The sequence below is a fragment of the Emys orbicularis genome, chromosome 19, assembly GCF_028017835.1.
Source record: "Emys orbicularis isolate rEmyOrb1 chromosome 19, rEmyOrb1.hap1, whole genome shotgun sequence".
NCBI classification, from domain to species: Eukaryota; Metazoa; Chordata; order Testudines; family Emydidae; genus Emys; species Emys orbicularis.
In genome coordinates, this window is record NC_088701.1 from 21,160,038 (window position 1) to 21,187,597 (window position 27,560).

Here is a 27,560-nt window from a genome sequence, read left to right on the forward strand (position 1 = left end):
GGGACTCTGGACCGGCCAGGGCACACTCGTGGGCTGGGCCCGTGACACAGCCGGGCCCCTGTGACGCCGGCCCAGCCGTGCGAGGAGAAGCTGGCGATACCAGTGGACAGGATTACTCGGCAGCAGCCCTCGCCCCCGGCCTTTCGTCCAGTGCCAGGCAAACGCTGTGCGCCCCTGCTGGTAGCAAAAGGCAGCCCCGCCACCTGGGGCGGGGGGGGAAACCCTTCCATCCCTTCCATGGGCTGGAACCAGCCGTGCCTGGGGTGGCCACCACCTGCTGCGGGTACCCCGAGGCAGGCGGGCGCGAGTCCCTCTGTACTCCGGGCCAGGGGGAGGCTGCAGCTCCAGGTGTCTCCTGCAGGGGGAGCCACGTAATGTGGCTGCTCCCCAGGGATGCAAACACAGGGGAACCTGGCTGAGCTGCCAGTGGGGGGAGCAGGGGCTGAGGAGGGCACGTTAACCCCTCCCCTGCCACCGGCCCCCTGGGCATTTGGAGATGCCAGTGGCGGTGCTATTATTTATCTAGCACCAGTCAGGAGCAGCCCCCAGCCAGACGCAGGGGACGGGGGAATCCTTTCCCATGCCCCCAGATGTGCTGCCAAGAATGAGCCAGCAACACGGGGGGGTATAAGAGTCATTGAATTACTGTGTCCTTTGGAGCAGCATCGCCTGGTGCTCATGTTCCTTGGGATGCACTGGGCATCCCCCAAACGCTCAGCAAAGCCCCAGGGAAGAGCCGTCTAATGGGCATGGCCCATTGCACACCTGGGGAGGGGCTGGACAACAGGCTCTGCCCCCCCCCAGGCGAGGCCATGCCCAGCGGGTTAATGCCCCCTCCCGCAGGTGCACGGGGTGGGGTAGCAGAGTGCCACTGGCTGGCAGGTGGCAGCGGTGGGTCACTATGGGGCAGGGGAATAAAGATCCCAGCGCAAAAGCCTCTGGGTAACAGAGTGCGTTTTCATTGCTGGCCCACGCTGCTTGCCTCTGCTAGCGCCTCCTAGAGGGGGCGGGGGGATCAGGTTGGCTGGGTGCCCGGGCAGAGCTAACAGGGCCGCATTGTCCTGGCATTCAGCTCCCCGACAGGCCCAAGGCCACGTCCCAGGACGCAGAGACGTCACCGCTCCCCTGGCTTCCCGGGGCTGGGAGCCCACGTGTGTGTGTTTCCTAACCAGGAGTCACGGGGGTGGGGTGGAGGCCGCAGGCCACCCTTGGAGGCAGGGCCGTAGCAACAAAGAACGTGGCCCCCTCCGAACGGTGGCCCCCTCCGAACATATGTCCGGGCGGGGCCCCTTACAATGCAGAAACTGGAATGCGGTATTTATTTTGCCACTTTTAGGGCCCCCTTCCTTGCGCGGGGCCCCTGACAATGCAGAAACTGGAATGCGGTATTTATTTTGCCACTTTTAGGGGCCCCCTTCCTTGCGGGGCCCCCTCCGGTCAGAGGGTACGGAGGGCACTCGCTACCCCTCTGCTTGGAGGGTCACAGACGCCATCACAGCCATGCTCGAGATGCCAGGGCCATGACTGCTGGGCTTGGGGCATGGGGAGGGGGGAACCTCGATAGGGCACACTGGGGCTTTGGGGGCAGACACACACACACACGGCCGTGCTCTCCGCTGGGGCGTGGGCAGCGGGGATCGAACCTGAGCCGGAACACCCAGCTCGGCTGACTCAACTGCACCAGCACCCATCTGCGGTACTGGAGTCAGTGCTTCAGGTGAAAGGCCCATAGTCTCCTCGGAGCCAAGCCTGATCTAGGGCTGGAAGTCCCCCCCCCCCCGCACCCCCGCTGACCCATTCCCTGCCCCCAGACCCAGCCAGTCCCCTGCCCTGGGGCCAGATCAGGGCCAGCGCCCCTGGAGGGGCAAGGTCCTGTATCTGCGTACACATGGGGTGTACCCCTCCATTCACGGTGCCCTGATGGCCCAGTGCCTCTCCCGCCCTATCTCCACCCCCCCACACCCCCAAAAAATCAGCAAATCTCTGTGGCTTCATGGTTCAGCGCCTGGAAATCAGCTCCCGGACTTCCCCTTCCAACAGGAGTTAGCCGAAATATTTGTTGGGGGGAAAAAGAGAACAAGTTTGCTTGGCCTGGAGGGAAAGTTCCACTGATGGCCATTAGATGGTGTTGCGGCTTCAGCATCAACCCCATGGCAGGGGAATGGGTGTCAATGTGGCATCAGTTCCTGCTGGGGGGGGCACATGTGGGGGTTTAAAGGGCTCTGATGGGTCACGTTAAGGCCGCCCCACAAGCCAGCCAGCCCCACAACCTGGGCCAGACTGGAGTGGGCACCCCTAAGCCCCACAGAGCCAACAGGTTGCTCTCACCTGATCAGAGACAGCATCCCACTAGCGGGTAAAAGCCCAATATCCCAGTCCCTGAGCCAGCCAGTCCCCCGCCCTGGGGCCAGATCACAGCTGGTGCCCCTAGCGGGTAAAGGCCCCATATCCCAGTCCCTGAGCCCCTGAATCAGCCAGTCCCCCGCCCTGAGGCCAGATCACAGCCGGTGCCCCCTAGCAGGTAAAGGCCCCATAACCCAGTCCTTGAGCCAGCCAGTTCCCCCGCCCTGAGGCCAGATCACAGCCGGAGTCCCCTAGCGGGTAAAGGCTCTGTGTCCCATTCCCCGTCCCCGTGAGCCAGGCAGCCCCCTTCGACTCCATTAAGTGGCATCAGTTTGTGTCTCTGCAGCTCCCAGGCTGGGTGGTGAGGCTGGGTGGGGGGGCAGCTGGGAATTAGCGAGGAGCAGCAGTTCTGAGCCTAGGACTGGGAGTGGGGGGCACCTTCATCCAGCAGCTGTTAACCCTTTGCTGCCACCCCCCCCCCCACTTCACAGCTAACCCGGGGGCCTCCGGCCGCAGCTCAGACTTGGAGCCAGGCCCGGCTGGGAATCAGGGGCGATTCCTCTGGACGTGAAAGGCTGCCAGGGCAGGAGACACGTCACCCCAGCCCTGAGCCAGGACCAAAGGTGGACTAGTTACCGCAAGACAGCACATCTGGCATGCTCAGTGAAAGGTGTTACCCCCCCCACACCTTGTCACGCCCGGAGCCTGAAACACCACTGCACCCCACGAGCCAGAGCAGATGGGGCCTGGGTGCCCCCGAGGCTGTGGCAAGGAGGTGTGTCCTTGCAGCAGGGCACCGTGGGGAGTCGGGCGCAGAGAAGGGCTGGGCACAGCCTGGGCGTAGGGCTTTAATTGGAGCTTGAAGGAGAAGAGCCCAGGGCAGCCACAAACCCGGCCCAGCGCAGGGGGCTGGCTGAGTTGGAGCCGAGGTGGACTGAACAGGGCCGCCTGGGTTAGAGATTGTTACCTGGTATTCCACTCCCCTTTGCAGGAGGCAGGGACAGCCTGGGACTCTCCAGTCCCGGATCAAAGCTGCCACAGGTACCGGCTTGATTGTAACGGGGTGGGAGCAGGGAAGAGGCAGGGAGCCGCCTGCTTAATGCCCCCCTAAGCCCCCAGCTGCCCCTGCCACCCCACTCAGACACTGCCCCGTGGCCCCAGCCGCAGCCAGGAGAACCCGAGCTCCCTGTGTGGGATTGTTAGCCACTGGGGCTGCCTGGGCCCTGGATTCTGGCTGGAGCCAGTTGTCACCTATCTTGGGGAGCTGGGGTGGTGTGGGTGTCTTGTCCAGGGACCTAGATGTGTGTTGAGGCCCTTGAGGGGGTGTTGTGTAGTTGTGGGTGTGTTGTGCTGTTGGGTAGTTGTGTTTAGAGCCTGGACAGGGCATCACAATCATGTTTATGTCACTACTGTGACAGCTGTGTGTGTACTAAGGCCCGTGGAAGGGGTGTTGTGTAGCTGTGTGTGTGTTATGCGGTTGTGTAGCTGTGTGTGTGTGGTGAGGCCCTTGGAAGGGAGTTGTGTAGCTCTGTGTGTGTTATGCAGTTGTGTAGCTGTGTGTGTGCTGAGGCCCTTGGAAGGGTGTTGTGTAGCTCTGTGTCTGTGTGTGTGTCATGCGGTTGTGTAGCTTTGTGTGTGGTGAGGTCCTTGGAAGGGTGTTGTGTAGCTCTGTGTGTGTTGTGCGGTTGTGTAGCTGGGTGTGTGTGGTGAGGCCCTTGGAAGGGTGTTGTGTAGCTCTGTGTCTGTGTGTGTGTTATGCGGTTGTGTAGCTGTGTGTGTGGTGAGGCCCTTGGAAGGGTGTTGTGTAGCTCTGTGTGTGTTATGTGGTTGTGTAGCTGTGTGTGTGGTGAGGCCCTTCGGGAGGTGTGTAGTTGTGGGTGTGTCGTGCAGTTGTGCGTGTGAGACGTAGCTGTGGAGCAGCGGTCTCAGCAGGGAGCTGTCACAGCAGGCCCATAACTCGCATGCGGACCCCTGGCAGGATGGGTGGGCGCAGAGGGCCCAGAGCAGGTGGGGGGTCTAGGTACAGGGCAGGCCGAGGGAAAGGGCACAGGGCAGAGAGTAGGGGGGTTGGAAGGTAGAGGCTGGGTTGGGGTTCCAGGCCCAGGGCGGAGGGGGGCACTCAGCACCCTGGGCACACAGAGCGGCACGGCGCAGAGCCGCGACGAGCAGATGCAAAGGGCCGGGATTTGCGATGGAGCCCCGAGGCCGAGCCCACGATCCGGCTCCTTTCGTTCGCGTCATTAATTCTCCGCTGGACGAGCTCTGCTCCCAGCACGCCCAGCTGAGAGCCCCGTGCCAGGCTGGGGCCCCGGAGGCGTCTTGCAGCGCGGCACGCTCGGCTGCATGGATTAAACCTCTGCCTTGTGGGAGTGAGTCAGAGCCCGTCTCCTGCACCGCGCAGGGAGAACAGGGCCGAGGGAGGGAATCTGCAAGCCGAGCAGGGGGGAGCTGGAACCAACTCATGATAACGGCCGCTGCTCTCCGAGGGCTCTTGGCTTGCACCTGAGTTCATTGCGCTGGTGGATCTAAGGCAAAACACTGCCACGGGGGTGCCCAACTGGATGGCATGGTAGTGCCCCTGGACAGCGAGGGGTTCGGATGGGGAGAGCCCAGGCCCTGGACCGAGAGGGAGGGACACCCAGCCTGAACTCCCCGTGTGGCGGTGGGTAAGGAGCAAGAGCGCCAATCAGCCATCAGAGGGCCATTGAGTCCTGGACGGGCGGGTTTTGCTGGCATGAATTCGCCAGCCTGGCTCCTTCACCTGCTCCGGCTGCAGCACCAGCCACAACAAAAAACCACCAGTGCCTTTTAAAGAGCTACTCACCCAATGCTACGCTGCTCTCCCCTCCCTGGGGGGATGGCGCTCTGCCCGGCGAGGAGCCACTTGGCACGGATCTCTTTGCACATGGCACAGTGCCTGCCACGCTCTGCCAACAGCAGCTGGTGCACACCTGCCCCACCCAGCTGTGAAACTTTCCAAGGGCACTCACAAAATGCCCGGCCCCTCCGCAAGCAAGGCCAGGGACTGGGTCACGGCCATGGAGGGAGGAGGAGAACCCAGGTTGCAAGACCGCCCCTGGATATCGCCCATCTGCGCTGCAATTCCAGCTTCGTTGCGTGTTCTCGGCCGCCTTTGCCAGAGCTCTTTCCCGGCTCAGGCTGGACCATGGGCTGGCATTTCTGATGTCACATGTCCAGCCCATCCTACCCATGGTGAGCTGTCCCCACAGCCATTCATCTCTCCTGTTTCCGGTTGGATGTTGGCTGACATGGACACCCAATCCTCATGCTTCAGTGCACACGATGCTCCCCCGCTGGAGTCAGGAATCAATCTCCTTCCAGAGTGTAGCTGGCTCAGCAGTTTCCTCGGCAGCATGTGGTGCTGACCACTGTTGGAACAGGAGAGTTGATCCTCCATCCCTCTGTCTGGGCGCCTAATCTCTGCCACGTAAGCCAAACGCTACCGCTCAGCCAGTGGGTGACTTTGCACCCCTCCCCCCAAGCATTTCATAGCTCTTCAGATTCCAACACCAGAATGGACCATTGTGCTCATCCAGTCTGAACACGTCTGGCTTCAGCTTCCAACCACTGGATCGGGTTATGTCTTCGCCTCCTGGATTACATCAGTTGTTGGGAGCGATGTGGTGCCAAATGCCTGCAACTGGGCTGGGATGCGAAGGTCAGGCCGAGGGCACAGAGCTGCAGAGCATATGTGGCTCCGTGCATGGGCTCGCCACCCGCTCCTCTCCAGCCGGCTCTGGTGCTGCCACACACGCAGACTCCAGCGCCGGGCTCCTCCGTGCCGTAGCTCCAACAGAAACGGCTATTCCCAGCCCAGCTGCGTCCTCGAGGCGCATCCTCTCTCCATCCCAATCCCCCCCGGGCTGAGCCCGAGATTGGAAAATGCCCTTGGCGGGTGTGTCCACACTGCGATTAAAACCCCACGGCTGGCCCGTGCCAGCTGACCCGGGTTTGCAGGGCTCGGGCTGAGGGGCTGTTTGATTGCGGGGCAGACGTTCACGCTCAGGTTGGCGGCCGGGCTCTAAGACCCTGCGAGGTGGGAGTGTCCCAAAACGTCCACACCGCAAGGAAACAGCCCCCTAGGCTGAGCCCCAAGCCGGGTCAGCTGGCACGGGCCAGCCAATGGCAGTGTAGACACACCTTTCTTGTCCTGGAGCGGTCACCTCTCAGCTCCAATGGGCTCGGTTGCATTTCAGCACCATGGACAGAGCTAATGCAGCCGTGCCTGGGACCTGTAGCGCAGTCCCCTTGATCCGAATTCCCTTTCTCCAAAAATCCCAGTTATCCGAATCCACATTGGGTGTCCCTCCCCCAGCCCTCTATTAGTGAATTCCCCCCTAAGAACGTCTCAATCATTTGTTTAGCCATTCGCTTTCCGCCCTCCGTTCCCCATATTTCTATACCACGGAAGCTGCAAATCACCGGCGTCCCACGGACACCAGGCTGGGGGTGGGGGAAGCTTTAAGCCCTGGGGTGGGGGTGAATAAAACCCTAGTTGGAAAGCTTAGATCCAGTCCATTGAAGGCCCCTGATATCTGCAGAACGGTGACTGGAAATAAAGACGTATGGATGGGAAATAAAATACCCTCCAGCATTATAACCGACAGGACCCGCAAACGTCCCCACAAGGACCTTTAGGGTCAAGATCAAACTGGGGATTTGGGGTTTGCCGACTCAGCCCAGCCCACCGAGGCACCTTCCTCCTGCCTGGCAGCTCTGGGAATGCTTTGGGGACCGGATTTCCAGGTGCTAACCCTAAGGCAGAGCAGAGAGCAGGGCACAGGGGATCTCAGAGCAGGGCTGCAGGGACATTACCGGGGATGGAGCTGCACCTGCTTAACCTAGGGGTTGGCTGGGAATGCCGTGGCAGGTGTCTGCCTCCCCGAGACCTGAGAGTAGATTGTCCTCATCTCAGCACCTGCGACCGCTACCACTGGGGCATCAAATTCTCCAGCCTGTCTTTGAGATTCAGCTGCGCTGAGCTTTGGGCTCAGGGACTCTCCCACGGGAACCTCTCACAAACTGCAGGGAGGAGCGGGAAGGACCCGGCCACAAAGGCATAGATTATAAAGCCAGACGTGATCGCTATGACCATCTAGTCTGACCTCAAACCCTAAATCCCATTTCGTCCAGCTCCCAGGGCACAGGCAGGACCGGGCCCTGCTGCAGAATCACTAGTGTTTTCCCAGACTCATTTGAAGGCTTCTCAGAGCTGCCTACGGGGGGTGAGGGAGGCTCCCACCCTTTCTTCCCTGGGGCAAGATCCTCCAGCAGCTGTTACAAAGGTTCTCCCTGCTGGTCAGTCTCTATTCCCCCATCCTCGTCGGTTTCCAGCGCGAGCCCCTTGTTCCTTTGGAAAGACTCCATGTTTTTTGGTTTCAGAAAGCTGAAGGTCCCCCAAGCCAACGGGGCTGATGCCGTTAAGGCCCGTCGGTTTCATAGCCAAGGGAGCGATGCGGTCAGCAGCACGTCCGACCGCCTTCGACTGCCCTAAGCCGAGGGAGCGGGTGCCCGTTTGGCAGCTGCTGGATGAGACCAAGCGAGACTCAACCCCACAACCTTCAGGCTTGGAGCCGAGCGCCTCAACTGCTCAGATCAATCTGGGTATTTTCTAATTAGATCCTGCCTCCCCTCCCCTGGGGCTACAGCTGGCAAAGAGAATTTCCTCCCTGGTTAAATGCATGAAAATACAGTCACCCATTGGACATTTCTGGTGCTGAATAGGGAACTCGATCCTCTGCTTTGGCAGGGAACTGGAGACCCCCTGCGCTGGTCACAATCCACATGGCACGACCCGTATCCTGCTGTGTCCGGGGCTGAGAGCAACGCCTGGCTGGTGTGACGGGTGAGCCCTATGGAGCTTGCATGGAGGTCAGTCGCCCCAGTACCATAGTCGGTTGAATCTGTTCAGCAAAGTTCCTGGTTCCTTGGTTCTCCCTCGAAGGTTTTGTTGGGCTGCAGATCCGTGGCCAGGGCACACCAAGGCTTGCAGCCCCCCCACGGACGGTGCACAGCCACGGAAGGTGGCGAAGGTTGACTGAAGGGAGCACGTGCTGGGAAAGGAATGAAGCCAGAGCCGGGTGTGCAGGGAAGGAGGCACCTGATCCGCTCATGCCACCGGCCTGGCTGTAAGCGCCGTGTCAGCATTTCCAGCCTCACTCCCTCCCGAGTGGCTGCATCGAGCGGTTTCTTCGTCCGGCCTGAGCAAGAGGTGATACCGTTCCAGGCAGTCAGGGCAGCAAACCCCCATCCAGGACGCGCCCCTCTCTCTGGGGCTCCGTCACCCAGCGGTGACGACACCCACCCACTTCGCAGTGTGGGCCGAACGTCCCCTTTGAACCGCGACGTGGCATTTCCCAAATGACAGCAGGTTTTGGTGGTGGTGGTTGTTGTTCGCGAGACCCCTAAATTCTTGGCTCTTGGCTGAACCGGCGTTCTATGTTTCAGGCCTTTTGAGGCTCCCGCAGCGAGATCTGAGCTGCAGCCCAAGCTCCTCTCTGTCTGGGACCATGCCCGGAAAGCAGTTATCCCCTGCAGTTCCAGAGAGCTGCTAATTCCTCCCCATGGAGTCCCTCCTCCCCCCCGTCCTGCAGCAGAGAACCGAAGCAAACCCCAAGGCAGCAGCTATAGGGCAGGGAAATCTCCCCCCACCGCACAAACCAGTGCCCCCCCCAGCCCCCTCACAAATCCCACCCTGCAACACTCCCCTAGGACGTTAGCTTTTGAAGACAATGATAGCAATTATCAACAGACAGTGCTCACATGGTACCCACCAGTATCTGAGCCCCCCACACGCTGCCATGGTTCGTCCTCACAACACCCCTGTGAGGTAGGGCCAGGCTGTTATCCCCATGGTCCAGATGGGGAACTGCAGCCCCGAGAAGACACCCATCGTCTGTGGTTAGAGCCAAGCCAGTGCTCTAACCACTGGGCCGTCCTTCCTTCCCAGCGATCCGGCCAATTTCTTCTTAAGGTCAAGTCCAGGACAGGACAGGGCCACCTTTCAATGAAAGGCCTCCCAGAGCCGAGCTGAACATACACCAGGCTGGGGCTTGCAAGGGACAAGACAAGACAAACCTCTTGAGAGCTGTTTGACAGCAATGCTGCCCCCCCCCACCGCACATCCTGGGGGTGAGCCCTTACGGCCCCCTTCTCCCCCACCGAGAATTCCCAGCTGGCAGGATTAAGGATTTTAAAGAAAGAGAGAGAGAGAGAGAGATGGCTTTGTAGCCGACCATTTGCATATAAATGATTCTTTATCCTCCCACGATAGGAGAGAAGGGAAAGGGGAGACAGATTCTCATGCATTCAATTAAAGATGAAATGTACAGGTATCTTATTGCCGGATCCCATTTTGCTTTAGAAACGTGTTTATTGCACCTTTTTTTGGGGGGGGGAACGAGGAGTTCAGAGCCTTCCCAGCAGGCGTCTCCGGGGCGGAGACTCACGGCAGGGTGGGCGGGGAGTTGGGGCTGGGGAAGGGTTGATCGGATTTTTGTTTGACCGATGATGAGGTAAGCACGTTCGTTCTTGGCCCCCTGGATCAGTCGTCGCTGGGGGTTTGATAATCTTCTCCCATCCCCCAAATCAGGGAGGGGTTGCAAGGGAAGCCAGCAGGAAGGGGCCAGCCCGGTCCCTTCTCCCGCAGGAATTTTCACATTGATGGGAGGTTAGCCGGGTGCGGGCCGAGACGCGGGGAGGGCGGCCCCCAGAGTAGGAAGATGAGGTGGAAACAGTGGGGTGGAGACTGCTGGCATGCGCCCTTCCCTGGGATGCAGCCCCCCCGCAGAAGCGGCTCTCCGGGGCGTTCCTCGCGCCAGCCCCCCCGTCCGCCGGCCAGGCGGCGTTATACAGTTGTCACTCTCATGACCACCTCCCGGCCAGAGCTGGCGCCCCCGCGGGGCTCGTTCGGCCGCAGGTGACTGAGGATGTGCAAGATGGTGTAGCCACAGTGATGGTTCAAAATCGTTCTAACCCGCTGACCCCGCCGGGGGTTCCTTTCGCTCCCGGAGGAGGGGTTCGTCCGTGAATTCCTGCCCCCGGCCTTGGCCGCCCCGCTGCCAACGGGCTCTCCCAGGTCCTTGGCCTTGTCGTAATTCAGCACCTTCCACTGCTGGTTCACTGCCTGCCACCGCTTGAAGATTCGATACACCGAGGAGCCCTCGTGAATGATCAGACCTAGGGGAGAGAAGTTGGGGGGGGGGGGAAAGAGAGGTGAGACCTCCTGGGGCAGGCAGCCAAACAAGTTCCTCGAGATGGTGGCCGGCCAGGGCTCGGAACTCACTCATGACAATGTGGCCCTGGAAAATGCCAGGGCCCAGCTAGTCAGATCCCAGTGGGAATCGGACCCCTAATTCCCTCCAGGTTCCATGGACAACTGCAAGGTTCTGGGGGAGGGCGTGGGGAGGCCTGGTGTTTGGGAGGGGGAAGGCTGGGGGGGGGAGGGGGCTGGCTGCGGATGGGGCCTAGATTGACAGGTGCGACCCCTTGGAGACCAGCACTACCTTGGGGTTAGGCCCGTCGCCATAGAATCATAGAATATTAGGGTTGGAAGAGACCTCAGGAGGTCATCTTGTCCGATCCCCTGCTCAAAGCAGGACCAACCCCAACTAAATCATCCCAGCCAGGGCTTTGTCAAGCCGGGCCTTAAAAACCCATTCCAGTGCTTCACCACCCTCCTAGGGAAATAGGGTTTCCTAATATCCAACCTAAACCTCCCCCACTGCAACTTGAGACCATTACTCCTTGTTCTGTCATCTGCCACCACTGAGAACAGCCGAGCTCCATCCTCTTTGGAGCCCCCTTCAGGTAGTTGAAGGCTGCTATCAAATCCCCCCTCACTCTTCTCTTCTGCAGACTAAACAATCCCAGTTCCCTCAGCCTCTCCTCGTAAGCCATGTGCTCCAGCCCCCTAATCATTTTTGTTGCCCTCCGCTGGACTCTCTCCAATTTGTCCACATCCCTTCTGTAGTGGGGGGACCAAAACTGGACGCAGTATTCCAGGTGTGGCCTCACCAGTGCCGAGTAGAGGGGTATAATCACGTCCCTTGATCTGCTGGCAATGCTCCTACTAATGCCATTAGCCTTCTTGGCAACAAGGGCCCACTGCTGATTCAGCCATGGCATGTCTCGCTTAAATGTGCACAGGCCTGGCCCAGTGGCTGGGCTCGGAAACGGGGCTGGGTCCTTCACTTTGAGCCCTGCTTGGCCTGGGTGGGCATACTGCTCCCATGACGGGAGTCCCTGTGACTGAACGGGCCCTTGGGCATGGTGGGCGTGTGGGTACCCCGCCCTGTTTCCGTGCAGAGACCTCCCCTCTGCCAAGGAGGGCCAGGAGTGTTAGCTTCAAGCCAGCCAGGGCAAGGCGGTTCCTCCGAGCCCTGGACAGGCTCAGAACGGAGAGGCGGTGGCTGTGGAGCTGAGGGCTTGGAGAGTCACGGAGGCTCGGGAGCTGCCAGCCTGAGGCTCTGGATCTGAGCCTTTTATCACTGCAGGCTGGTTTGTTATTGTCGGGCTGCCCAGGAGCGCTGGGGCTCTGTGTACTGGCTTATTATTGTAGGGTCTCCAAGGGGCGAGTCTGTTATCGTAGGGTTTTAATATGTGCTGCGTCTCCATACGCACGCTGGTTTGGTTTTGCAGGGGTGCTCATGAATGCTGGGGCTGTGTTTTCCGGTTCGTTATGGCAGGGTCGTTAATGAGCAGAGACCTCTGGACAGGGTGTCAACGTGCACACAATCCCTCCCTGGTGCTCCATGACCCAAGGGGAGCGAGCGCCCGCAAGGTTCTCCACTGCCCTGCGTGTGGTGCAGCCGTTCACACCGCCCACATCACAACAGTGTTTTACACTGGCTGTGCCCTCGTGTGTCGCACGAGGACCAGGGCAACGGAGAAACAGGCCCCGGGCTTGGGAGGCTGTGGACACACGTCCTTCAGCCTGCAGACCTGGCTACTACTTAGCCACATCACCTCCCCTACGATCAGAAGGCGAACAAGGGCTTTCCATCTCAGCAATGTGAGACTCTCCTTCGGACGGTGCTACCGCTGCCCATCCGGGTGACCTTGGGCACGTCCCTTCCCCTGTCCGTGCCTCAGTTTCCCTTGACACCCATTGTCTATGCAGGTTGTAAGTTCTTTAGGTCAGGGGCTCTCTCTTGCTATATGGACGTACAGCGCCCGGCACAATGGAGCCTGATGTTCTCAGTTGGGGCCCGCAGGCATAACAGTAATATAAATAAACAATCGTTTCAGAATGGGCTGGCTGACTATTCATTCTTATTTTTAATTCCACCTATTAATGATTATTCTAGCTCTTAAGTGTTTTATTATATTATTAAACTATAAGTATTATTTTATTAAAATTATGTTATTAGTATGTATTCATTATCATTCTAGCGATTTGTTATGTTAATATTTTAATATTAGATTATTGCAATATAATTATAATGATCTATTATTATACTAGAATATCAGTCATCATTATTAGAATTATCAATTAATTATTCTAGTTATTATTTTATTAGAGTATTATTAAGCTATAACCATTGCTTTTTATTATTATCTATTAATTATTATTCTACCTTATTATTCTGATCATTGTTATTCCTGATTGTAACAGGACCTATTACTGTAAATTTTTCGCACATGGGGAAGGCACCAAACATGTGCGGACATTTCTAAGTATCATTTCTCCCGTTTCACTATCACGGGATCCTGCCCCTTGGCTGCGAGTCCGACCTCTCGCATTCCCTAATGTGGGTACAACGGGACACATGTAGCCGCTGACTCAATCGGATATTTACAGTCCATCCCTTCATTTGTAGCTGGTGGCTCGTCATTCCAGCCACAAAACCCCAGCCGGTAATCGTCTCGTCTCTGCTGCCGGCAGAGCCCATCATTGAACGCTGCCGATCTTGTCCCAGCCCTGAGTCCGCTTCATTCGCTTTTAATTAACAGGCGTCATTGCAATCAGGTGGGGCTTTATGGCCAGCGAGGGATGCCTGTTTACAGCAGGAGCCGCTAGAGATCCCAGCCAAGACCCCACTGTGCGAGGTGCCGTACGGAGAAGAGCCCGTCCCTGCCCTGATGAGCGTACAGTCTTACAGAGAAGGGGAAACCGAGGCATGGAGCGGGGGAGTGACGTGCCCAAGGTCACCCAGCAAGGCAGTGGCAGAGCCGGGCACCAAGTCCAGTTCTCCTGAGTCCCAGGCTAGCCCCTCATCACCCAACCCCCCACGTGCATCACACGTTAGGTAGGTCCTGCTTCCCAGTACTCTGAATTCTGATGGTCCCGCCCCACCCATCGCCACGGGAACCGAGCATGGTGCACCTCAGAGCCGAAGGGGGAGGCGTGAGGAGGCCATTGGGCAGCAGAGGGTGGGGGGATGAGGTGGATTCACCTTTCAGTTACTGCTCTGGCGTGAGCTGCCTAGCTCCAGCCAGAGGGGGCGGACAGGGGAAGTCAGGGAGCCCACGGCTGGGGTGGAGGGACCTGACGGGCCAGGCTCTCACCTATGCAGACAATGTCCATAAAGCCGTACATGCCGTAGCAGATCTGGAAGAGCAGGTCCTGCCGCTGCCACTTGGCCGAGGGGCTGAGGGACGACCAGGTGAGCCAGGACATGCTGGCGATGAGGAAGAGGGAGCCCAGGATGATGGCTGCGATCTGCACCTTCTCGATGACGGTCAGGGAAATCGCCTGCCACTGCAAGGGAAGAAGGTGCCGCGCCGGGTTACCGGATCGGGTGCGGGGTGGGGACTTGGGGGATCAGAGTGGGCTGGGGACCGTGGGGTACGGAGACCCGAGTGGCTGGGCACACGATGCGTGGCAAGGGAGTCATAGAGGCCAAAGGATCTGGTGTTTGGGGGGAAGGGGCTGGGGCCGCAGCGGGTTGGTGGGAGGGAATCACAGGGGCTAGGAGACCCGGGGAAGGGAAGCCGCTGCCAGTGCACCAGGATAAAGTCAAGTCAGGTCTGGTCTCTGCCGAATGGATTCTGAGGAATGTTTGGCTGTCGAGTGGATTCTGAGGAACGTTCGTACTGCCTGTAGGAGCCCATCAGGACGGGGGGGGGGCGGGGGGGGGAAGCTCAGGGCTGGGAGAAGGGGGCTGCGGGTTGGGATTGAGGGGCACCGACAGAGCTGTGGGAGGGGAGCCAAGGGCTGGGATAGCCGGAGGTTGTCCGTTGTCTAGGAGTGCAATGGCCCTGGATCAGTGTCAGGGCGTGTGCGTAGCTTGTGTGCACACGCGTGCGGGTCTGTGGGTCCGCGTCAGTGCGTGGGCGTGCCGGAGCGTGCGTGTGCCCATACGCCCCCCGCTCACCTGCAGGGGGTTCTTTGTGCTGATGGCTAACACCTGGTATTTGAAGTAACACAGCTCACAGCTCCAAGAGCCCCTCTCGCTGATCCAGCGAATCAGGCAGGGCTGGTGCGTGCAGCGGACGGACCCGTCACACCGGCATGGGCTGAGCAGCTCCCCCTGCAAAGCAAACAGGCCCTGGGGTTAGGCGCTGGCGGTGGGGGGGACGGGGACGCTGGGTAACACCAACCCTCCCCGCTCTGCGGCCACAGCGAGCGCCTGGCAAGAGCCACGCTCCATTAGGCCGCTAACATTTAAACAGCAGTTTATTAGCCTCGTCTGCTTGATGCACTGACGGGGGGAGCAATTAGCATAAATATTTCATGCCTCCTGACAGGAAGCACTAACGACGCTTCATGGAGACACTGGGCCAGCAGAGTGCCGGCGAGTCCCCTCAGCAGGGGTCACAGGGGTCATCCCCCCCCCCCAATAAAACAACAACACATAGCCATCGGTCAGTTTTACAACCACAGGAAATTGGTGCTTAGATACCATGATGATAGATAGATAGATAGATAGAGGGGGTGTATGGGGATAGATAGATAAATAGATAGATAGATGGATGGATGGGGTGGATGAGGATAGATAGATAGAGGGGGTGGATGAGGCTAGATAGATAGATAGATAGAGGGGGTGTAGGGGGGTAGATAGATAGATAGAGGGGGTGTATGGGGATAGATAGATAGATAGATAGATAGAGGGGTTGTATGGAGATGGACAGATAGAAGGGGGCTGGATGGATGATGGTGTTGCCCCATCTCCGTGTATCCCTGAGTGGGTGCCCAGCGGGGGGAGGGGTGAAGCCCCCACGATGACACTCCGAGTCCCATCAAGTTTTGCATAAAATCTTTGTTTTTTTTCTAACTATCCCTTTTGGGTGCAAAATCCCGGCTGGACCCTCCCATGGCATGATGGGGGGGAGGCCGCGTGATGGTGTTGGGGTTATTAGGCATATATATATATATATATGAACCAGAGTTCTTCCATGTTTAAACTCTGTCCTTCCATGTTTAACTCTAATCGACCTCAAGAGCCAAGGACAGGAATTGGAATGTGTAAATAACCAGTTACCTATTACGACCTTGTTTATAACCAGGTCCTAAGCAATAATGATGAGGTTTGCATGTTTCTAGCTGGAGGAAACATGCAAACATGGTAAACTAAGGATAAATAGAACCAAATGATTGTTTAGAGGAATGTTACTAACAAGCTAGATTTATAGCCCTAGAATGACTTAACGGCTTAAATGTATAAACATGTCTTCGGGAGAGAAGGGAGGGGGAGTGGGGGGGTGGTACAGGGGGAAAGAAGGGAGGGGGAGTGGGGGTGGTGGTACAGGGGGAGAGAGGTGGGGGCTTAGTTGTGTAAAGTATAAGAAGAGAGAAACTGTTTTGTTCTGGTGTGCTCGATTTGAGATTTGCCTGTCTCCTTGCACCACTTTGAGATTTCAAATAAACTTTGATTGTTTCTCCACCCCGGTATGTTTACTGGCGCGAAGCACGCCGGGCAACGAACCAGCTGTTGCTGTCCTCGGGCCTCTGTGCCTGCAACAATGGTGCCCCCCCAGGAGCCCCACCCCAGCAGCAGGTCCATACACCGGACTGCAGATTGCTCCCCGCAGCGGGAGCTGCAGATGCTGGTCTGACGGTGGGACTGTCCCCAGCTGCGTGGGGCCAAGAGGAGCCTAGGCTGGCTTTGCCGGGGGATGGGGACAATCCCCTCTTCCAAGGAGAGGCGACGACATTCTGCAGAGCGGAGAAGGGGGCTGAGATGCGAGGAAACCCCAGGGGCTTTGCTATGTGCTGGTGGCTGCCTTCAGAGATGGGGTCATTGTCCTAGGAAGCCTGGGCTATGCTTCGTGCTGGGCCGGGGGGATCCCTTCCCGTCACGGGAGGGGGAGGCTGGGGCGGCTGTTCGGAGATGCAACAGCGTTACAGAGCATCTCCGTTCAGGGCAGCTGGGTGATCGGAGCTGGGCTCCCCACGCACAGCTCGGCTGATGGTCCTTGGTCCTGCCCCCCCCCCCGCCATCCCAGCCCTGCCCCCCCAGCTCTGCCGGTGCCTCTCAATCCTGACCCACACCCCCCCTGCCATCCCAGCCCTGCCCCCCCAGCTCTGCCGGTACCTCTCAATCCCGACCACACCCCCCTGCCATTGCCCCTCAATCCTGCCCTGCAGCCCCCTGCCATCCCAGCCCTGCCCCCCAGCTCTGCCGGTGCCTCTCAATCCCGACCCACACCCCCCTGCCATCCCAGCCCTGCCCCCCAGCTCTGCCGGTGCCCCTTAATCCCAACCCGCAGCCCCCTTGTCCCCCCGCAGCTCTGCCAATGCTCCTCAGTCCCGACCCGCAGCCCCTGGTATCCCAGCCCCTCCTCTCGCCCTGTTCTGGAATCCCGTCCCCTCGGCAGTGCTGATCCAGCGCCCCGACTCCGTCACCTCCCCTTCGCCGGGGGACTTTGGCATGGTAATGACCATCACTTGGCTTTTCCTTCCCGTCCTCCTGCTCAGCAGCTGGTCACAGACAGACCCCGATCGCAGCTCCCCGGCGTCCCTGCTGCCCTCGCCCCCCTCCCTCTCCCTTAATTAGCGTCTGTGCTATTCTGCCTGATCAGCAGACAGTGCGGGGCTCTCCAGGAGGCTCCCCTCCCCCAGCCTCTCTACCCACGGCTTTGGCCTCCCTCCCCTGCACCAGAGAACCCAGCCCAGGGCACACTGGGGGGCATGGGTGTGGTGGGTAAAGGGTGGCGCCCGTTGCGAAGGGCCCCGCAGCACAACTGACTGGAGTCCTGGAGCAGAGACAGAGCAGGCCGGGCGCCCCGAAGTGCTGGCACCCTTCCCCGATGGGGGAGGATAATCTAGGGACATGCAGCCTCCTCCCCAGGGGAAACCCAGATCTGGCAGGACTGGAGCCAGACTCCAGCCCCCTGCACCCAGCTGGGCCCCCCCACCCAGCTGGGCCCCCCCACCGAAGTACCCGGGGCGCTGCATTCACCATGGCGCGGCGCAGGCTGTGCCAACCCGGCAGAGCCCAGGCCGCAGAAGTGGGGGACAGACCCAGAGACAGTAGCTGACCCAGAGGGGCCTTGGTCACTATCACAGCTAAAGAGGGGTCACCGGCCCCCCAGAGCCCAGGAAGAGAAACCCAAACCCCGGGACTGGCAGCAGGGCTGGGGTAGTTACATGGGATGTCCTGGATGGCAGGGTGTGTGTGTGTGTTCCTGCCAGGACCCCCGCCGGGGTCCTCTCCCCGCCGGCCCTGTGCTACGAGGCAGAGGCCGCACATACGCCAAGCTCGTCTGGTTACCGCACGGCGGATCGCGCTCTGCCAGTTTCACGGCTGGCTGACCCCACACTGGTGCACGCGTCCCGCCCGCCACCCTGGCTGGCTGCACAGACTGACCCAGCCAGGGCAGGGGGTTCTGAGCCGTCTCCCCACTGGTCTCCCCATTGGGCTGGCCCACACCAGCCCCTGGCAGAGATCACCGGGGCCTGCTCTGGCTCCCCAAATGCCCCATCTGGCGTAAAAGTCTCCCGGGCCCTTTCTCCCCAGCAGGCCCAGGGGCATTTACTCCTGTCATCCAAGGAGCACCTCCTGCCATACCTGTGTGATCCCACCCAGACTCCAGCTGGGGGTTTACCCAGACCGGGCAGGCTGGAGAGCGGTGCCCATGGCTGCACCAACCAACGTCTGCTTCAGAGGCTGGATTCTTGGCGCCGCCCAAAGGCCTTCACGAGGGTGGCTGGTGCCCGAGCTGGCCTGAGGGCTCTGCTCATGCGCACTGCACCACAGCCCCTGGCATAGGGGGCGGCTTGGGGGCCATGGCTAGAGTGCATTGCACTCTGAGTATTCTTGGCTCCATGGGGCCAGGGGAAGCAGAACACAAATTAGAGCGGCCTTTAGGCTGCTCTAACTTGCAGCAAGGGCAGGGCTGGGCCTGAATATGGAGGTACAGAGAGGGAGGGCTCTGGTGCCACAGGTAGCTTTTGAAAGGCATTTTTTAGGCCTAATGGTCATTTATTTTTGCTCACAATGTTCCAGGCAAGCTGCCCTCTTTCAAGATGGCCACCCCCGCTCTTGGTTCCCAGCCCTCGACAGCCCGGGCTACCCTGAGGGCCCCTGCGACTTCTGCTCCATGCAGAGCGATAGGAGACGGCAGCCATTTTGCAACAGGGCAGTTCTCGGGGGAGCTCGCCGGAGGGAAATAGCGTTTGCCCCTCGCTGCTGCAGGACAAATGAAAACCAAACGGCCAAGAGTTGCCAGCAGCCCCCAGAGAACAGAGCCTCAGATGGAGCCGGCGCCCCGGGAGCTTTAGCCCCATGGGGAGTTCGGACGGCCTGCGCCGGTCCATTGTTAAGGCCACATGGGACAAACAAAATGGCGCCACGCCCACCGCTCCATTTCTCACGGGCACTGTTCTTTAATGAACGCCCCCTCTGATCACCCGTCCCGCTTCCGGTCTGGTCTGGGCTCGGGGGGATCCGGTGCCGGAGTCACCGGGTTCAGCACAGGGGCCAAGCCCGTTTTTAGCGTGGAGCTCGGCTCGGTGCTCCGGACGGAACCACCCCGGCACTGCCAGCACCTGAGGGCTAACCGTACGCCAGGTGAATCCCCCGGAGAACAATGGCGCATCCCCCCTCCACTCCATGGGAACAATGGAGAAACTCCCCCCACACACACACATACCTGAGAATGTGTCTGAGCAACCCCCCCAACCCCGGCCAGGATGGGGGCAAAGGCACCTCTAACTCGGGGCCGCTGGGCAGGGCCCCCTGGTACATGATGTCTGGAGACGGCGCACGGGGAAAACAGCCCGGCCCCCAGGGCAGGCGGGTGGGGCTGTGAGCTCTGGGAGTCCCGGACGCAGGATTGGGACAGCGACCCATCCCGGTCCCGCAGGGGCAGCCCCCGGGCCACACAGCAAATCCCCCTCCTGTAATCCATAAATAACACACAGAGCCTAGCGTGATGGGTCCTAGGCCACGACTGGGGTTCCTAGGTGCTACCGTAATACACCTAATAAATAACGTACAGCACCTAATGCAGTGAGGTCCTGGGCCATGACTGAGAACCCCACTGCTCTGCCCCTCCGCTGAGCACCCCACAGCCCTCCTCCCCGCTGAGCACCCCTCTGCCCACCCCCTCCCGCACTGGTCCGCTCAGCTCTTACCACATGGCCCCAGCACCCTCCTCTCCCCCCATCCCAGCGATGCAGCCATCCCCCCTTGTCTGCCAGCTCCCACCCCAACATCTCCCCCACGCGCTGCCCCCTTTGCAGGGGAGGCTGCCCGGGGCCGCCGCGGCTACAGGCGACTGGCACCAGGGTGGGACATGGGGCAGCGAAGGATCCAGGACTGTGATTCCCTAGGAGCGTTTCCCCTCCTCAGGTGAACGCCTCCCAGGGTGGGGACTGTCCCTTGCCACAGCTCAGTGTCTTAGGATGAGTAATTTGCTGTATTATGGTGGCACCCCAGGGCCCCCACCCAGGCTTGGGGCCCTGTCGTGCCAGGCGCTGCACAGACCCAGAGCGAGAGACAGTCCCTGTGCCCCAGGGCTCACAGTTTGAGCACAGCAGGCGAAGGGGTATAACAGCAGGATGCGGGGGTCCACACGGGAGGATACGGACCCTGGGATTAGGGTTTAGTGGCTAACGCACAGGAGTGGGAGCCAGGACTCCTGGGTTCTTTCCCCAGCTCTGGGAAGGGAGTGGGGGCTAGCTGGTTGGGGGGGCCTGGGAGCCAGGACTCCTGGGTTCTTTCCCCAGCTCTGGGAAGGGAGTGGGGGCTAGTGGGTTAGGGCTGGGAGCCAGGACTCCTGGGTTCGATTCCCAGCTCTGGGAAGGGAGTGGTAGCTAGTGGGTTAGAGTAGGGGGGCTGGGAGCCAGGACTTCTGGTTCTATTCCCAGCTAGTGGGGGCTAATGGGTGAGAGCAGGGGGCCTGGATACCAACCTACCCCGGAGTCCTGGCACAGCCGGTGGCGGTTCCTGTCCTTGGGCCATGCTGCCCAACCGCCCATGGAGCCCGCATGGCACGTGCAGCGGGGAATGTCTCACCCATCGCCTGGAGCCACGACAGGGCTCCAATTAAAGTGACATTTCAACGTGCACCGCGCTGGGCTGATGACTCACTCCCCACCAGGCTCCACTCCCGGCCCAGGCCCCATCCACCACAGAGAGCTGGGGAGGGGGCTCCTGGGCTTCCCCACCCCCTCGGGGCCTGGCCAGAACCACCCTCTGGGGCCTGGGTCTGCTCCCATCTCTGCAGCCTCCCTCCACGTGCTTCACGCCTCCCACCGCATCCTCCTATTTCACCGAGGGGGAAACTGAGTCACAGAGACGGGCCATGTGATCCAGGACGGCGGAGGCCTCCCCGCTCAGAGCAGGGGGTCTCACCGATGGAGCATGGAGCCCAGAGATGAGCGACAAAAACAGTTACGGGGGGGAATTAACCTGGCTCGACTGGGAGACAATGGGAGGATGAACCCGCTCCGTCCCACGGCCCTGACACTCACCCCCAGGCTGGAGCAATGCCCCATTGATGAGGGTCAGCAGCCAGGGCCCACAGAGCAAAGGCAACTCGTAACCCCATCTCCTAGGGAGGTCAGAAATGCCAGCCACCAGGACGTAGGGACATGGGCCTCCAGCCTGGGGGGCAGGGGACCGGGCACCTGCCAATCGAGTTTGGCCCCTTCCAGGCTGAGGATGCGGCTTTCCTGCTCCTAAGGCTGCGCACTGGCTTTTACGGGGAAGCCCCCGTGGCGCGGGCGGGATGCCCTGGAGATGTAGCGACTTGTGGGTGGAGAGGGGTCAGCCCTGCGCAGGGAACGGGGGGCGAAGGAGCTGGGCCGGGAGGAGGGGAAATATCCTATCAACCTGACGGAGCCGCCCGGGGAGTCACCGCTAGGGCTGGGGCGAGAGCTCCCATGCTGGAGCCGTGGGACGCCAGATGGGGCAGGGTCCCGGAGGGAGGGGCCAGAAGGAACCTGTGGGCGCCAGGTCTGTAGAATTTTTGGTGGTGCCCAGAATGGGTCCAAGAAGGGCCGTCCCGTCCATACAGGGCCAGGGCAGCCTCAGGGCTAGCGGGGGGCCTGGCGCCGGCAGCAGCGAGCAGGGGTGGGAAGAGGTGGGGCGAGGTGGGAAGAGGCGGGCGGGGTCTTGGGGGAAGGGGTGGAGTGGGGGCGGGGAGGGGGCAGAGCAGGGGTGGGAAGAGGTGGGGCAGGGTGGGAAGAGGCGGGTGGGGGCTTGGGGGAAGGTGTGGAATGGAGAGGGGAGGGGGCAGAGCAGGGACGGCAAGAGGTGGGGCGGGGTGTGAAGAGGTGGGTGGGAGCTTGGGGAAAGGGGTGGAATGGGGCGGGGAGGGGGCAGAGCAGGGGCGGGAAGAGGCGGGCAGAGGCTTGGAGGAAGGGGTGGAATGGGGCGGGGAGGGGGCAGAGCAGGGGCGGGAAGAGGTGGGGCAGGGCGGGCTGGAGCCAGGTCACTCATTGCTGATGGCACCAGGCCCTCTGCTAACCCCCCAGGCCGCCCAGGCCCCCACGTCCCCCGAAGCCCAAGACGGGACGGCTCTGAAAATCTAAGCCCAAATACTGGTGGAGCCGGGCCCACGTTCCTGAATATTGGTGGAGCTCGGCCACCATGGGCCCATATAACAGGCTGCCTATGCTGCGGGGGCTTCCCACGATCCCAACCCCCCACCCAGTGCTGCCCTGGCTGGCTTCCGGGCGTCCCCGCCAAGCTGCCATCCCTCCTCGCCCCAGCTGGCCCATGTGTTTGGCCCTGGCCTGGACAGCTCCTCTCTCAGACACCAGGCCCTCGGGAGGCCCGAAAGCCCAGCCTCCTTGGTGGGGACTGGGCCGTCTCCCTCCCCGAGCCCAGGGCGAGCTGGTACCGACGCACCAGGCCTGGCAGCACCTAACGAATTGCTTTGGCTGGGATGGAGACGGAGACGTGCTGGATCTGCCCAGGGTCCAATCCCTGGTGGTGTTTGCGGAGGGTGGTGGGACAACACTCCCTGTCTCTCCCACACGTCCCCAGCCCCCCAGCCCTGGTAGGCTGCAGGGACATAGGGAATATCCAGGCGGGAGCCCCCCGCTGGAGTCTAAAGAGGCACAAGCACTGAAGCATGCACAAACACGTGTGTGCACGCACATCCATGTAATATGTATGCACGTACACACCTAGAGGCATGGGCTCACACACGTCTACAGGCACGGGGGCACACGTGTCCAGCCACACACGTACACCAACACGCATACGCCCACGTGTTTGCATAGGCACATGGGGCCACACATGAATGTGCACAAAAACGCACCCGTGTCCCCACCGGCACGTTCCGGTGTATGCAGCACAGGCAGAGACGCAACCCCCCCCCCCCCAACACACATACACACACATTTACCTGGGGCGTTTACCCTCCCCCGTCCGCTTATCGGCGAGGAGGGAATTACTGGTGCATTAGCGCCAAATGAGCCCAGTCAATATCACAGGGTCCCTTCTCTCGGTACCCCCCAGCCCTAGTGCAAACCCTAAATCACTCCAGCTGAGATCTTCAAGGCCACAAAAATCCCACTGGCCTCATACCCATTCCCTCTTCGGAGCTGCAGGGGTTAAAATGCTCCAAGGACTCCCCCAGGGAGAGGGAGGGGGTTCCCACTGGGGTCCGCCCACCCCAGATCCCCAGCCCCACTCCTTTCCTCTTTGCCCCTTTAATCTGCCCAGCTCCAGCTGAGGGGCACGGACCCACGTGCCTTGCTCTAGCCACGCCTCAGCGGTTCCTAGAAAGAGTTTGCGCCTTCCGTGACTCCGTGGCCCAGGCCTGTTCAAACCAGCAGTCCCCCTTCCCCAGGGCATCCGGCAGCACCAGGACCGGAAGAACAAGCTCTGCACGGTAAGTACCGTGGCCGCCTGGTCTCGAAGGGGAAGGATTAATTAACGGTTCCCAAATCCCAGCATAAATATCCCGCCTCCCTCCGGCGCAGGCAGGTCTGTGTCTGCCAAGCAGTGGGGCCAACAGGTGGGGATGGAGGGAGCGACCCGTCTACCCCACGGTTCCAACCTCCTGCTTTTCTCTCATTTCCCATCCTGCCAGTCCAATTGAGGGCCACCCCCATCAGCTTGGCCCAGCGAGTTCCGCGCCAGGCCGGGCATCTGCCTTGCCTACAGTCACAACCTGGCTCTCAAAGGCAAGCAGCGCTTCCCCTCTGGAGTTACAGATACCGTCTTATGCATCTCGGAGTACCTCTGGCCGGGATCGCAGGAGGTCTTGCCAGGTGCCTGCAGCCAGCTGGAGATTCAACAGGGGGCGATCTCCCCTGAGGCCCCATGCCACCCAGGAGTCTGCCTAGGCCCCTCTGCTACTGGGACGAGACACTTCCAAAGCCACTACACGCCGTTGGCCATTAAAGAGCCTCCCAAGTCTTCTCACAAGAGTCACAGCGTTATCCCCGGCACCCCACTTCCAACTCGGGGAATTACCCGATCCCTTAGACATCCCGCTGCAGTGCCATTTGAATGACGTGCTCGCATGTCCACCCTCACGCACTGCTAAGCGGCGGCTGCGCTCCTCCCCAGAGGCAGCCGCATTTCGGCGGTGGGGAAAGGGGCTGCTGGACACTGCATGCTCTGGGGCAGCCCGCGAGCCGGCAGTATAGTGCTCCACACCAGGCCAACACGTGCTGAGACACAAGGCTTCTCCGCCCCGGCCCCAAACAACACATCCACAAGCTAGGTCTGGCTAATGCCTGGGCATGATTGTAACCCCAGTGCAGCTCCTGAAAGCTCCTTTATCCCCCCAGGATTTCAGTGAAAGCTGCATACTCCTCCATCCCACTGACTGTCCCCATCGGGACACATCCCCCCAGATGCCCAGACCCGTCCTGCCAACCCACCCCCTAAGTCCATCCACGGCACCCCAAGGGTGGGTATGACCCAGTCCCGGGGTCTGAGGGGGGAGCAGCGGGCTAGAGGGGACGTGGCCCCGCAAGGAACTGGTCTGCAAAATAAGGGACACACCGTGCCCACTAAGACCACCTTTGTCTGGGCATCGGCATTTCCTCAGAGGGCCAGGAGGACAATTCAGACACCCTCCCTGGACATCTTCACCATAACAACCCGGCCCCCCTGCCACGAGGCACAGACCTGGCATTGCCTGGCACCCAGAACCCGGCTCCCTTGCCACGAGGCACAGACCTGGCATTGCCTGGTGCACAGAACCCGCCTCCCCTGCCACGAGGCACAGACCTGGCATTGCCTGGCACCCAGAACCCGACTCCCTTGCCACGAGGCACAGACCTGGCATTGCCTGGTGCACAGAACCCACCTCCCCTGCCACGAGGCACAGACCTGGCATTGCCTGGCGCACAGAACCCGCCTCTCCTGCCACGAGGCACAGAGCTGGCATTGCCTGGCGCACAGACCCTGTCACCCCTGCCACGAGGCACAGACCTGGCATTACCTGGTGCACAGAACCCGGCTCCCTTGCCACGAGGCACAGACCTGGCATTGCCTGGCGCACAGACCCTGTCACCCCTGCCACAAGGCACAGACCTGGCATTACCTGGTGCACAGAACCCGCCTCCCCGCCACGAGGCACAGACCTGGCATTACCTGGTGCACAGAACCCGGCTCCCTTGCCACGAGGCACAGAGCTGGCATTGCCTGGCGCACAGACCCTGTCACCCCTGCCACGAGGCACAGACCTGGCATTACCTGGTGCACAGAACCTGCCTCCCTGCCACGAGGCACAGAGCTGGCATTGCCTGGTGCACAGAACCCGCCTCCCTGCCACGAGGCACAGACCTGGCATTGCCTGGTGCACAGAACCCGGCTCCCTTGCCACGAGGCACAGACCTGGCATTGCCTGGTGCACAGAACCTGGCCTGTGCTCACACTTTGTCCACTGGCATTCTCGTCACTTGGTATCTGACTGACCCCCTGTTGCACCTTGGCATTCTTGCCTCCTCCAACATGTTTCTATCCTTACTATGGCCCATGCTCTGGCACCCTCGTCTTCTGATAACCAGCCACAGCCTAGCACTGCCTGGCACCTTCACCTCCTAGCAACCCAACCCGCTGGCCACATTCACCATCAGGCAGGCCCAGCATCTTCCCCACATGCTGACCCTCGATCCTGACTGCCCTGCCCCTCAGAATCCCTCGGCACCCTCATCCCCTGGTACCTCCACCCATGATCTCTCCCTGGCATCCTTCACCCCCTAGTATCCCTCACCCCTAGTAACCCCCTGACACCCCTCACCCCTAGTAATCCCGGTAACCCCCGGCAACCCTCACCCCCAGTAACCCCCCTGACACCCCTCACCCCCAGCAACCCTCACCCCTAGTAACCCCCTGACACCCCTCATAATCCTGGTAAACTCCAGCAACCCTCACCCCTAGTAACCCCCTGACACCCCTCATAATCCTGGTAAACTCCAGCAACCCTCACCCGTAGTAACCCCCTGACACCCCTCATAATCCTGGTAAACTCCAGCAACCCTCACCCGTAGTAACCCCCTGACACCCCTCATAATCCTGGTAAACTCCAGCAACCCTCACCCCTAGTAACCCCCTGACACCCCTCATAATCCTGGTAAACTCCAGCAACCCTCACCCGTAGTAACCCCCTGACACCCATCATAATCCTGGTAAACTCCAGCAACCCTCATCCTAGTAACCCCCTGGCACCTCACCTCTAGTAACTCCCTTGAATCCCTCACCCCTAGTAACCCCGGTAACCCCCTGGCACTCCTAGTAACCCCCTGGCACCCCTCACCCCTAATAAACCCAGTAACCCACTGGCACCCCTAGTAACCCCCTGGCACCCCTCACCCCTAGTAACCCCCTGGCACCCCTCACCCCTAATAAACCAAGTAACCCCCTGGCACCCCTCACCCCTACTAACCCCGGTAACCCCCTGGCACCCCTAATAACCCCCTGGCACCCCTCACCCCTAGTAACCCCGGTTACCCCCTGGCACCCCTAATAACCCCCTGGCACCCCTCACCCCTAGTAACCCCGGTAAGCCCCCGGTACTCCTCACCCCTAGTAACCCCGCTAACCCGTACCCCAGCGAGGCGCCGACTGACCTGCTCGGGCCCCTGGAAGCAGATCCGGCACTGCGGGGTCCTCATGCCGCTGTCCAGGCTGCTGCTGAGAGACACGGTGTCCAGGGCCCCCCCGGCTCCGGGCTGCTGGCCGGGGGGCGGCGGCCGGGGCTCCTTCTCCTCCAAGGCCAGGCTGCGGGGCCGGGGCTCGGCCACCCCCCCGTAGTACTCGGCCTCATCGTCCTGCCGGGCCGAGCAGTCGGCGAAGGGGGGCCAGCCGCAGCCGCTGCCCCCCAGCGCCCGGCTCCCCCCGGCTCCGGGCTCGGGCTCCGGGCGGCCCCGCCGCATCAGCACCAGCAGCTTCAGCTCGTTGAAGAACATGCGGATCCGGTACTTGAACATCATTTACCCCGGGCCCAGCGGCTGCAGCCCCTCGGAGAGCTGGGGCAGGGGCGAGGGGCGCACGGGGCGAGGGGGCGCACGGGGCGGGGGGGCGCTTAGCTCTGTCCCTGCGCGGCGCCCGCCGCATCGGGAGAAGGGGAGGAGGAGGAGGGGGCCTGTGGGGGGGCCTCGAGGGGGCAACAAGGGGGAGAGGGGCCAGCACCGCCTGGGGGACACATCTCCGGGGGCGCAGGGACTGGGGGGCAGCTAGTGATGGAGGAGGAGGGAGACAGGGGCAGGGAAGGGGGGCGGCCCCGGTCGCTCTCCTAAGGCCGGGCCGGTTCGGTGGGTGCCTGGGCCCCTCCGCAGCCCGCGTCCTGCTGCCTCCCCCGGGTCATGGTGAGCGGCGAATCCAGCGGCGGCCCAG

General features: G+C 60.8%; 1 protein-coding gene across 1 annotated transcript; it reads right to left on the bottom strand.

Annotated features, from left to right (window-relative positions):
* Nucleotides 1–10,210: 10,210 nt before the first annotated feature.
* Nucleotides 10,211–27,157, bottom strand: MARCHF9 (membrane associated ring-CH-type finger 9). Its single transcript, XM_065419755.1, has 4 exons — nucleotides 26,795–27,157; nucleotides 14,682–14,837; nucleotides 13,873–14,065; nucleotides 10,211–10,542 (listed from the first exon to the last, which is right to left on the bottom strand). The coding sequence occupies exons 1-4, from the start codon at nucleotides 27,155–27,157 to the stop codon at nucleotides 10,211–10,213; spliced, it is 1,044 nt and encodes a 347-aa protein (XP_065275827.1).
* Nucleotides 27,158–27,560: the final 403 nt, after the last annotated feature.